At 47.5% G+C, this 13,101-nt stretch overlaps 1 protein-coding gene across 4 annotated transcripts in view; it reads right to left on the bottom strand.

Moving 5' to 3' along the window:
- The window catches only part of IGSF3 (immunoglobulin superfamily member 3), a 111,528-nt gene that overhangs the window by 3,530 nt on the left and 94,897 nt on the right, over positions 1-13,101 (bottom strand). For all 4 annotated transcript variants that reach the window (XM_043459815.1, XM_043459828.1, XM_043459832.1 and 1 more), the window contains 3 exons: positions 11,782-12,192; positions 7,706-8,113; positions 1,926-2,408 (listed from right to left, as the gene is read on the bottom strand). In XM_043459815.1, the coding sequence (XP_043315750.1) occupies positions 1,926-2,408; positions 7,706-8,113; positions 11,782-12,192 (1,302 nt within the window). The remainder of the gene's footprint in view (positions 1-1,925; positions 2,409-7,705; positions 8,114-11,781; positions 12,193-13,101) is intronic.

Genomic DNA, 13,101 nt, shown 5'->3' with positions numbered 1-13,101 from the left:
TCTGTTGCCAATGTCCCTCTTTGGGATAGAACACATTCTCTACCTACCAGCTTCTGAGAGCAGTTTTACCAGAAATGATAGTTATTTGATTAATGTTACCAATTAAAAAGTCATTATGGCCCACTTACACATGTCTGCAGTGTATCTGTGGCTGCACTGAATGCCGTGCTAGTTGTTCCTGGATACAGAGGAGAATGAAACCTCACAATTCCCACCCCATCAAGGACTGCTCTGGACTGGAGCCTGGGCTCTAGGAGACTGCATTTTATCTGTAAAATAAGGCTACTGGATGATCTCTGTGTTCTATGAAGCTTACTAAATTTGGATAGCCACAGTGGGCAGATAAAATACAGTCTAAACACTTTCCCTTGTACTTTTGGACAGTGGGTTGTATTCAGCGGATCTTCAGAGGGTCTAAAGTACGATTCAGGGGGTTGGGTGTTTTTTTTTTCTTTCTTTCTACTGAATAGCTGCTGTTCATCATTATTAAGAAAATAAGGTTGATCAGTTCCATATTTTGACAGAAGCTCACTCAAAAGAGTTCCTCATTAGAACCAATAATTCAGGTCAGTATGATGGAAACATTGAGTTCTGGACCATTCTGTAGCAACAGCTGCTGGTTAACAGAACTGCTGCTAAGCTCTTACCAGATGTCCTATAACATCACTGCCCTTCTAGGCTGGTCTTCCCAACTAATCTTGCAAAATCCACTTAATCCTCCACATCACCCTCCAAAATAAAAATGACTCAGGAACTTGAGAAAAAGCAAGAAGGCAGTGAGGTACTTAGACTTCATTTTCTTTTCTTCTTCCCCTTATGTTGCTGATTTGCTACAAAGAGACTAACTTGGATATCCTAATGAGTCACAAGGTAACATCTAACAATATACCTGTACGTGGTTGTTGTTGTTCAGTTGCTAAGTCATGTCTGACTCTGCAACTCCATGAACTGCAGCACAGAGGCTTCCCTGTCCTTCACTATCTCCTGGAGTTTGTGCAAAAACTCATGTCTATTGAGTCAGTGATGCTATCCAACCATTTCATCCTCTGCTGCCCCCTTCTCCTCCTGTCTTCAGTCTTTCCCAACATCAGGGCCTTTTCCAATGAGTCAGCTCTTCACATCAGGTGGCCAAAGTATTGGAGCTTCAGCTTCAGCATCAGTTCTTCCAGTGAATATTCAGGGTTGACTTCCTTTAGGATGGACTGGTTTGATCTCCTTGCTGTCAAAGGGACTCTCAATTTGAGTCTTCTCCAGTGCCACAGTTCAAAAGCATCAATTCTTTGGCGCTCAGCCTTCTTTACGGTCCAAGAAAAATCAAAGCTTTTTCTCTCATCCGTACATGACTACCGGAAAAACCGTAGTTTTGACTATACGGACTTTCATCAGCAAAGTGATGTCTCTGCTTTTTAACACACTGTCTAGGTTTGTCAGCTTTTCTTCCACAGAGCAAGCATCTTTTAATTTCGTGGCTGCAGTCACTGTCTGTAGTGGTTTTGGAGCCCAAGAAGATAAAATCTGTCACTGTTTCCCCTTTTCCCCCATCTACTTACCATGAAGTGATGGGACCAGATACCATGATCTTAGTTTTTTGAATGTTGAGTTTTAAGCCAACTTTTTCATTCTCCCCTTTCACCCTCATCAAATATATACACATATAATGAAATCTAACTAAAATTTACTCAGATGGAGCATCAACTTTATTATAAAGATTAGAGGGTATATGATCACTTTAATTCCTATCCCCATTTTTTTTTTTTTTGGCTAGGTCAATCAAGAGTCAGTTACTAAACTGGTATGTCAAATCGTTGTTTCTTGCCCGTAACAGGCAAGAAAACTGCTGAGCAGTCCCCCATCAAGCTCTGATTTTTCTTCCAGACAGCTAGAATCAACAGTGACCCCTTCCCCTGGAAACTGAAAAAACTTACTCGTGTCCAGAACGTGGATGCCGACGGGAGCCGACTCCTCCTCGGTCAGCCGGTACCACTCCTTTTGAGGGCTGGGAAGCCACTCCTCCACGTGGCAGGAGTAGTTACCCGAGTCCTGGGGGCTGGCCTGCAGCACGGTGAGCCGGTAGAGGAGCGGGGAAAGCATCTGGAAGCGAAGCCTGCCCTCCCAGGGGCTGCCCTCTGGGCCAAAGACGGCATCTGCACCCACACTCAGCAGGGTGGTCCGCTCTGTGGGGTCCTCTTCCTCCTCTTCATCCACCTCCACTTCCTCGTCCTCCTCCTCCCCATCTTCTGGGCCAGGGCTACCCCTTTTTCCTCCAACTTTAGTCCTCAGGGAGTACCAGGCCACGGCGAAGCGGGAGTCCTGGCTGGAGCGAGATACGATGCTACAATCCAGCTGGAAAGCTGCCTTCTCGAACACTGTGGCATTGGGGACCACTGTGTCCACCTGCAGGGCAGCATCTGGGGGAGACGAGGCTGTTTTAATTTCTGCTCAAAACAACTAAGTGTCCACCATTAAATATGTTCTAGGAATACAGTCACATACAAAAGAGTTCCATGCATCTATTGAAAGGAATGCGGAGGCATTGTGTACAGAGAGGAGGAAGGAAATTCAAGAAAAATTGTTAAGAGTACAGAACACTGTGTACTCCACATATCTCTCTGCAGAAGAAAATGTGTGTGTGTGCTCAGATGCTCAATTGTGTCTGACTCTTTGTGACCCCACGGACTGTAGCCTGCCAGGCTCCTCTGTCCATGGGATTTCCCAAGCAAGAATACTGCAGTGAGTTGCCTTTTCCTGCTCCAGGGGGGAGCTTCCTGACCCAGGGATCACACCCGCATTCTCTTGAATCTCCTGCACTGGCAGGTAGGTTTCTTTACCACTAGCACCACCTGGGAAGCCCCATGGAAGAAAATAGAAAATACATTTTATTCTGTTTATATTTGCTTGGAATACCTGTGGAAGAATTCAAAAGGAGCTGGTAACATGGATGCTTATAGGAGTCCAGAGGGAGAGCGGCACATTTTTCACTGTGACCCCTTGTAGTGGTTGAATAGTGTTCCGCCCAAAGTCATGTCCACCTGGATTCTCTGAATTTCCTTAATTGGAAATAGGGTCTTTGCAGATATACTTAGTGAAGATGTGCTCATAACTGATTTGGGGCAGGCCTACATATCAGGAGAGAAGAGGGCACACAGAGACACATGGAGAAGGACATAGAAAGGCAGAGACAGACTGGAATGATGTAGCCACAAGCCAGGGAACACAGGGCCATGAGAAGCTGAAAGTGACAAGGAAGGACTTTTCCCTTCAGGAGCAGAGCCCTGATAACGCCTTGATTTCACCTTTCCAGCCTCCACAACTATGAGAGAACAGATTTCTGTTGTCTGAAGCTACAAAGTTTGTGCTACTCTGTTATGGTGGCCCTTGGAAATGAATTCACCCCCTTAGCAGCTTTTGAATTTAAACTGTGTGCATGTTGGTTGTTGGCTACAGCACAGGAAACCCAAGGAGGTAAACATTCTCCAAGGATTGAAGCCAAGCAAGAGACGATAAACCTGAAAGGCCTCCTTACCCCAAGTATGGAAGCCCCAGGAGGAGAATATGGACAGTGTCCTCTCAGTGGAGGTGGGAGATGCAGTCCAACCACTGAGAGATAACTGAACAAGTCAGTCATATCCCACAGATGCCACCAGACGGCTCTGTTTCCTTTGCAGGTTTGGACTCTCTAGAGTAGGTTCTAAACAAGTAATTCACTCCCTACCTCCTCCCTTTGGCTCTGTTTATGAAATGTTCATGCAAGATGCCAATGTAGCATCAACAAAAATAGACCGAATCGGATTCTACTTGGATGACAACCAAATAGGAGCCTTTCCCAAGTACTGTCCTGGGCTTTCAATGAATTCACTGAATTGGCTTGCAGGTGAATATACAAAGCTGGTTGCCGCCACTTCCTTGGGGCTCTGCTAAGCCCCTCCACATTCCCCTCCGCACATCTAGAATCTCGTGTGCACCACTGAACACAAAGCTTAGGAACCAGCTATAGGTGGTGGGCACGGCGCATAAACCCAGCTATCACCAGGGATGAGTTGGGGGGCGGGGTGGGGGGGTGATGATGGTGATGCTGGAGAGGCCAGAGGGCAGAAAGTGGCAGGACAGGAAATCGGCTTGCAGGCAACTCAAGGGGTCTCACTCATCAGCTTATCCCTCCAGGGAACACAGCTGATGTGCCAACAGAGAAAGCCTGTGCTGGCCCGAGTGAGGCATTGGACCCATCCCGGCAAGGTGGTCAGGGGCTGTGAACATTCAGTTCCCCAGAAGGGCCTCTTCCATCTAGTCTCGCTTTCTGTCTTCTAGTCTAAGGCTCACAACTTTTCAGAGCCCCTTCAAGGGGCTTCCCTGGTAGCTCAGAAGGTGAAGAATCTACCTGCAATGCAGGAGGCCCAGGTTTGATCCCTGGGTCGGGAAGATCCCCCTGGAGAAGAGAATGGTGACCCACTCTAGTATTTTGCCTGGAGAATCCCATGGACAGAGGAGCCTGGAGGGGACTAATACTCAAGTACCTTGTCTACGTTAATCACTCAACACAAGTTTTTTGAATAAAATTAATTTCACCCTCCCACAAGCCCAGTCTCCTTAACATCCCTCTCTACCAATTTGGTTTTCTGCATCTGTCCCCTTCTAGAAGAGGCGGAACCATCTCCCTGGTCAGCCTTTAACACTCTTTCCTGACTTTCCCATGTTTAAGCTATAAGAAAAAAGTTTGTCCCTGCCCCTCCCAGAGGTCATGCTGATAGTTCCAGGCTGTGACCTAGACCAGTGATTCTGGTCTGTAGTGCCCCCTGTTGGGGAGGAATGTGGTTTCCCCTCTCCTCTGGTGAACCAAACAACTACAAATCTATTCAGCGATAGTCCCACCCTGAGTTCCTTCAGTTTCCATATTTCATAAGCAATGCAAGGAGATTCTTAACTCTTAGAGCTCTTTTATTGCCAGTCTTCTATATGTTCAACTTATATCAGAAGAAAAAGCTCTGAGGTACATCTACATAAAGAATCTTAGGCAAACAATAAAAATGGTGGTCATAAAATGCTTTCAATGACATGGGGAAAGGCTCACAGAAGAATGCTGGGGGGAGCGGGGAATCACATAAAACAGTAAGATGCTGACTTCATTTAGAGAGAGAGACACAGAGGGAATATGAAGATATGTTGTTGTTTACTTGCTAAGTTGTGTCTGACTCTTTGAGACCCCATGGTCTGTAGCCCACCAGGCTCCTCTGTCAATGGAATTCTCCAGGCAAGAATATTGGAGTGGGTTGCCATTTCTTTCTCCAGAGGATTTTCCCAACCCAGGGATTGAACCTGCATCTTCTGCCTCGGCAGGCAGGTTCCTTACCACTGAGCCACCAGGGAAGTCCATGAAGATATACAGACAGTGAAATTACAGCCTTTTCTTCTTGGCCACACCACAGGGCAGGATCTCAGTTCCCCCACCAGGTATCGAACCAGCGCCCCCTGCAGTAGAAGCTTGGAGACTTAACCACTGGACTGCCAAGAAAGTCCCTACAGATAATTTTTTATTTCAAAACTGTATTTTTCTGTTTTCCAAATGCTTTGTTATTAGTATGATCACCTTATATAATCAGAGAAGGAAGGGAGGCAGGCAGGCAGGCAGGCAGACAGCTGGTTGATCTGGGCTACTCAACTGGCTAAACAGGAGGCAGACTTGAGGCTGCAGATTTAGGGGCCACACTGTGAGCACCCAAGGACACCTGGGCACCAACCACTCGGTCTGCTCGACACACTGGCAGTGCTGGCACTTCTCTTTAGGCTTCGGTTCTCTCCAGAGTAAAACCTACACTCAGGGCCCTCCGAGGACTGAACATGAACCGCCCCCCTGTGGCTGGGAGGGATGCAGCTGGCTGCCTCCTCCCACGCTGCCTGGGGCCTCATGTGGGGATCTACAAAATGGGTGGGAGGAGGAGGGAGACGGTATTCAGCTGCTCTATCTACCATTTGTCTTTGGGGAAAGACATGCAGCACATTCAAAGCAAGGGGGGAAGGGGAAGAAAGCCCATGCGAGATATGTCTCAAAGCAGAGGCAATTCCCTCTCCAGCTTAGGTAAGACAGGAGGACAGAGATAATGTCCCTCTCCTGTAACAAAGGCTGTATCTGCTCGCTGAAGTGTGTGCCATGATGTGTGGGGCGGGCATAACCGTGAGGCTCCAGGATTCTACCAACAAAAAGAGCTGCTCTACTTAGATGTGAAAACATTATGAAAGCTTCCATCGGCACCAGTGACCACAAACAGAACCCTGGGATGCTCAGAACAAAGGACAAAACATTCCTCTGGATACAGGTCCCAGTGCATTTCTGTCCCATGTCCTTCAGGGGACTGTCCTTAACTGACCTGTGGTCTGATAGGGATGAGTGATGACATGGTGTTTCAGAGGACACAGGAATCCTACACATCTTTGCTTTAATTATGTGTTTGAATATGGAACAATAATTTTACCCAGTAATTATGCACATTTGGATACTTTAGAACCAACAATAAAGAAAAGCATGAGGCTGCACAGAATAGTCATTAGCACCAATAAAATTATTAGGAAGTGAGAGTGTAAAGGCTGCAGCTACTTCATTTTCTATTTAAATCATGTGAATCAATTCTTTTCCACTGAAAATCCACAAACTGAATTTTCAGAACCACAAAATTATACTGTTTCAAGATTTTTGCCAATTGTCTGAATCTGAATGTATTCTTTGAAAAGAAAATATTCTACTCTGTATCTGGGCTTCCCTGTGGCTCAATAAGTAAAGAATCCACTTGCCATGCAGGAGACTGCCTACAATGAGGGTTCGATCCCTGGGTCAGGAAGATCCCCTGGAAAAGAAAATGGCAACCCACTCCAGTATTCTTGCCTGGAAAATCCCATGGACAGAGAAGCCTGGTGGACTACAGTCCATGGGGTCACAGAGTCGGACATAACTGAAGCAGTTGAGCACTACTCTGTATAACAGGCTCTAGATTGATCCACTTCACCAGAACTGACTCAAATGAAGTAAGTCAGAAAGAGAAAAACAAGTATCATATATTAACACACATATATGGAACCTAGAAAAATGGTACTGATGAACCTATTTGCAGGGCAGAAATAGAGATGAGACCTAGAGAACAGACTTCGGACACAGCGGGGAAATAAGAGGGTAGAACGAATTGAGAGAGTAACATTGAACATACATTACCATATATAAAACAGATAAGCTAATGGGAAATTGCTATATAACACCGGGAGCTCAAGCCAGTGACAACCTAGAGGGGAGGAATGGGTGGCGGGTAGGAGGAGGGTTCAAGAGGGAGGGAACATATGTATACCTATGGCTGAGACACACTGTTGTATGGCAGAAGCCAACACAATATTGTAAAGCAATTATCCTCCAATTAAAAATAAACTTAAAAAAATATTCCAGGCTCTGGAATAAGTGACAAATGTTATTCTAGTTAAGAAATGGAATCACCTTAGGCCAAAGCCAGATGTGCAGTTTTTCACTCACTAGGGGAAAAAAAAAGATCCCAGACACTTGTGAATGCAAATATAAACCATAAATGCTCATACATTTAACTGCAAGTAATTAATTGTATTAATTTAATTAACAGTGGGTTCCTTTTGAAATTAATGTTAGGCAGCGCAGAAAATAGCACAGTCAGAGGGGAAGCACCGAAGGGAGGGGAGGCCTGGGGAGCTTAACCCTCACCTGGGCGAGTGACGCGAACAGCCGTCTGGCCGGCGGTGTCCTCCGCCCGTTTGTACCACGTGCCACTGGGGCTGGGCAACCACTCCTCCACGCGGCAGCTGTAGGTGCCGCTGTCCTGCACGGCCACGTTCTGGATGAAGAGCCGGTACACGCCGAGGGACGGGCTCTCCAAGTGCAGCCGGCCCTTCAGGTTGTTCTTGGCCGCCTGCTCTCCGTAGTGGAAGGTGGCGTCGCGGCTCAGGCGGGCCACGGTCTCCCGCTCTGGCTGGTTGGGCTTCCACACAAACCACTCCAGCAGCAGCTGCGAGGCCGCGCTCGTGCGGTTCAGGACCACGCACTCCAGCTGCACCTGCCGCGTCTCCAGGACCGACAGGTTGCCCTGCGCTTGGCTGAGCTTCAGGCGGCTGTCTGCAAAGGTGAGGAAAGAGATGTCGCCAACGGGGAAACAACGAGCCACTTGAACGCAACCCTTCCCAGCGGACGTGAGTGCATGCCTTCTTCCAAAGACAGGAGGACAGCGGCATGCTCGAGCGTGTGCCCCGAACACTCTGAGTTCTTGATCATGGGTCTGAGTTCCCGAGTTTCAAGGAGTTTGGTGTTACAGTAGCAGCTGCCCCCTGATTTATAACACTCATAGATTCAGATGCTTAGGAGAGGACAGGCATGCACAGTAGATGACTCCATGTCCAACTGACAGCAGAGCATGAGGAGCGTGGCCAGCTGGAGGGGCGGCAGGGCAGAGGTGGAAAAGGCATGGTGAGAACCCTGCTGGAAGTTACAGCAAATTTTTTAAAACTGACCACATTATGGCTAGAATATGCTGAGCCATCAACCTCAGAAGAATAGCAGGGGAAAGCCAGTTTAATATGTACACCAGTTGGTCCTAAGAATTGCAGTTCTTACTTTCTCTACCAAAAAAACAAAAACCAAAAAACCATAAGGGTTTCCTCTCAAGATAGGAGCAGAACTGATCTAACATCAGTAAAGACAAGACTGATATTGATGGTGGTTTGAAATCTCAGCCAATCTTATTGTTCTCCAGAGAAAAAGGTCATTAAACATGGTATGCTTTGATGGCATCCTTGCAATTTCCAAAGGGCCCAAAGAGCCTCTCTGGACTAGAGAGGTTAAAAAGCTTTGAAACTGTAAATGCACAGAAGGCCCTGGAAAGAACACCTCCTGAGTCAGGGACAGGGAGGAACTTTCACTTTTCACTTTCCCACTTCAACATTGTCACAATATTTTATAGTGCACGTTTTATTCCACTTTTGTAATAAAAGGTCAAAAAACTTAAAAAAAACTGAGATTATATTTTAAATAACCAATCTCTGAAAATATATACATACTCTGGTTGTCTCAGAGTGGAAAGATTATTTTCTCCTTTGTGCTTTTTTAGTATTTTCCAAAAATTCTATGAGTGTATGCTTTCTTATTAAAGGGGGTAGGGGGTACTCGAAGAAGTAAGGGAGTGGAAAAAAAAAAAACATATAAACTAAAAATCTCAACTGGGGACTTCCCTGGTGGTCCAGTGGTAAATATTTCACCTTCCAGTGCAGGGAGTGCAGGTTCAATCCCTGGTTGAGGAGCTAAGACTCACATGCCTCACGACCGAACAAGAATGCAAACAACAAAAACAACACTGTAACAAATTCAATAAAGACTTCAAAAATGGTCCACACCAAAAAAAAAAATTTTTTTTAATCTCAACTGAAAAAGGGGAATGTGTTGTTTTAATCTGTGTCCTGTGAGTTTTCTGTTTATAGTGTTAATATTCCCCATAAACAGAGATTTCACTAGTTGTGTTTTGACAAGGATCCTTCCAGCCCTTGTGCCCCAGTTAGCTTGCTGCTGAGAGTCTGTAATCCCCAACAGGGAAATTACCTTGATAAATTTAGGCTCTACCAAGAACTTCTCAGTTTCAGCACAAATGAGAAAAGGGAAAGGCGGAATGATGACTAAGAGGAAACACGTGGTGGGGGAGGGGTGAACATGACCTCCCCACGGGGAAAATGGTCAGAACTGAAAACAGACACAAAGAACAGAAACCCAAGAGAACATCTGTGGGCCTAATGGCAATCTTCAGTTCTCAAAAGCCCCAGGGACTGGCCTGAAGGCAGGGCGTAGGTCACTGGAAATACCAACAGGAATCATTTAGACCGGAGCTTCCCGTTTTACGCCTCAGAAGGCGAGGACCATGAGGCAGATGAGAATCCCAGGGTCGGGGTGGCATGAGAGATCCAGTATCCTGAGGAAAGGAGGGCGCCAGCCCCATGGCATTCAGCCTGGGCCAGGCCACATCTGGACTTCTGCATCTGCTTCCATTTGCTTCCAGAACAAACTTTTACGGAGGTCTCCTGGGAGACAAGCCGTGAGAATAGCACGGTGAGGAAAACAGGACCTGTGCTGACTCATGGGGCTTCTTGCCTGGTGACTCTGAATATATAAATAGTGAACAAGTAACACATAATAACTGATGATAAACGAATGTCCACATACGAACAGATAGTTCATAATGACTTATATACAAAGAGCTGTTCCAAGTGGAGACGTGCTGTGAAGGGGCTGGAGAAAGGAGATAAGGAGAGATTGTTGCCGTTGTTCAGCTGCTAAGTCGTGTCCGACTCTTTGCGATCCCATGTTCTGCAGCACACCAGGATTCCCTGTCCTTCACTGTCTCATGTTTCATGTGCAAACATGAGTTTGCTCAAACTCATGTCCACTGTGTCAATGATGCCATCCAACCATCTCATCCTTTGTCGTCCCCTTCTCCCCCTGCCCTCAATCTTTCCCAGCATCAGGGCCTTTTCCAATGAGTGATTAGGGGGCCGTTTTAGTTAAAATGAGCTAGGAATGCCTCTCTGAGGAAAAATGAGATAGATGGATATCTATGGTTAACATGTTCTAGGGTAAGAGAATAACAAGTACAAAGGCCCTAGGGTGTCAGGGAAAGCAACCATTCATTTCTTATTCAACCACTATTTACTAAGGGTGTCATGCCAGTGGCTGGAGATCCAAAGGCACAGCACCTGTCCTCTTAAGTGCTTACAGTATAGTGGAGAAGAAATGAAAACAATTATTATACTATGCATTTTCTATGGAACCCCTGGTGACATAGGAGAAACCAGGGAAGGCTTCTTCCAGGAAGAAGGCTTCCTGGAAGAGGTGTCTTTAGGAATGGGGTAAAGACAGGGGAGAAGCGTCAGAGGAGGTGGCCTCCAGGAGACAGCAGCATACGCAAAGGCATAGGGTGGCAACAGAGCATCCCACAGCCCATCGGGAAGCACAGGTAGTGGTAACAATGAACTACAGAGCACACAGGAATGAGGGATGGAGAGGGAGCTTAAGGCCACGTTATGTGAGAAGCTCAAAGAACTAGAACTTTTCAACAAGGAGAAGGGGATCCCTTCACATATGTGAAAGGGTATGACTCAGACTAATCTTGGGCTGTTCTGGGGCAGACCTAACACCTGAGAGGGAAATTACAGGGAAGGGGACTTTCTAAGGACCAGGGCCACTCAAAAGTGGAATCAAGTAGAGCGGAGGCAGTCAGCGCTCCCTCCCTGGAACTGCGCCTGCAGAGGTCAGACACGGCTACCAGGGAGCAGAGTATAAACAGGATAAAGGCCACACTTACAGGATCTGAGAGGGGCCAAGGGGTGATTCGGTTCAGACAGGAAGGGCTCATTCCTGGGCTGGGACTGGGTGAAAAGGAAGAAGGGGGAAGCAGATGAAGGAAACCCGAAAATGCCTTCCAGGCAGGAATCCTGGGTATGGAGCTGGCACCAGCCCGAGATCCAGGCGCACTGGGGACCCTGCCTTGCCGCACCTGGTGACCCCCAGCCATCCCTTGGGCTTTTCCCTGGTGAAGATGTTGTCCACAACAGCAGAGTCGAGAATGCTTCTCTGAGTTTGCCATCAGTACCAGGACCCATGTAAAGTGGGTGGGCCCGCAGTGCCCCAGGATGACACTCTGTGCCACGCGTACGTCCAGCATGAACCCTGCAGAGCCCTGCCACCCCCAGGCAGTCTCTCTGTGCTCAGCCCACTGCCCGGGCTGCCTGCACGCCTGCTCTTACCTGGCTGCTTCACAGTGACCTCCGTACGCCCGGAAACCTCCTCTGCCAGCTTGTACCAGGCATAGTTGGGGCTCAGCAGCCACTCTTCCACATGGCAGTAGTAGCTGCCGCTGTCGCTGACCTCGGCTCTCTGGACAGTGAGGCTGAACAGACCCCCGGACACGTGCCTCTCAAACTGCAGCCTGGCTCTCAGGCCCTCCTCCTCGGCATAGGTGCCGTACTCAAAGGCAGAGTTGTGGGTGGTTTTGAGGATGAGCTTGCCATCGGCGTCCGAGGGCTTGTGGACATACCAGAGCACAGCGAAGTGGGAGTTCTGGCTGGTCTGGGACTTGACTGAGCAGTTCAGCTGGATGGGCCTGTTTTCCACCAGGGTGAGGGTCCGCTTTGATTTGCTCACCTGCAACTTTGTCACTGCAAAGCAAAAGGGGGCACTTTAGCAGAATCACCACATAGTCCTGGAAACGTGGCCTGTCCTAGGTCCCGCCTCCAGGTTCCCCATCCAGCACAGTTCCTACAGGACCCAACACTGATGGGCTTCTCTCAAAGCATGGCTTGGCGTAAGAACAGCAGCACGGACCCCATCTCATCCCAAACAGCCTCTGCCTTGCCTCACCCCCAGCTCAGGTCCTCACTCTCTCCTGGTCTCCTGGCTGCTAACCCCATCACAGAGCCTCTAGGGAGATTTTGTAAACACACCTGCCCATAGCATTTTCCTGCTGAAGAAGTTTAACAGCTTCCAACTACTCATATTGTTTAGAGTATGCCCGCTCTGTGTCCCTCGTGAGGCTAAAGGTAGGGGTACTCTGAAGAGTAAGATGGTCCTGCCTGGAGATGGTCCCATCACCGCACCCCCAGATTTGGGCTTCGGAGAGCACTCACTCACTCAATGTTTTCTGGGATACATTGTTGGCCCTTTAATGGACCAGAACCTGGTGGTACGGAGTCGACGATGAGATAGTGAAAGAAGAAAAGAGGATAATATTTCCTGGGTTACACAGCCGGCCTTCACGCTCCAGAGAATCAGCCAGAAATAGAGAAAGAGAGAGAAAGAAAGAAAGACAAACACGGGGACCCAAGCTCTGTTGGAGCAAAGGTATTTTAATCAACATGGTGTGGGCATATATACTGTCTTACAAGGTAGTTATTCTCAGCAAAGATAAAGATTAAAATTCCAGACTTCCAAAACATAAGGCGATCCATATTAAAGAGAGTTGTAAACAATCACTTTTACTGCATGGTTCATAAGAAGGAAGAGGGTACTTATCACCGTATTGAAAAACTAATGAAGGAAAATGCCTGGATTCCTCAGCCCCAGGAAAG

The sequence above is a fragment of the Cervus canadensis genome, chromosome 2, assembly GCF_019320065.1.
Source record: "Cervus canadensis isolate Bull #8, Minnesota chromosome 2, ASM1932006v1, whole genome shotgun sequence".
Classification (NCBI taxonomy): domain Eukaryota; kingdom Metazoa; phylum Chordata; class Mammalia; order Artiodactyla; family Cervidae; genus Cervus; species Cervus canadensis.
This window is presented reverse-complemented; position numbering and strand designations above follow the sequence as displayed.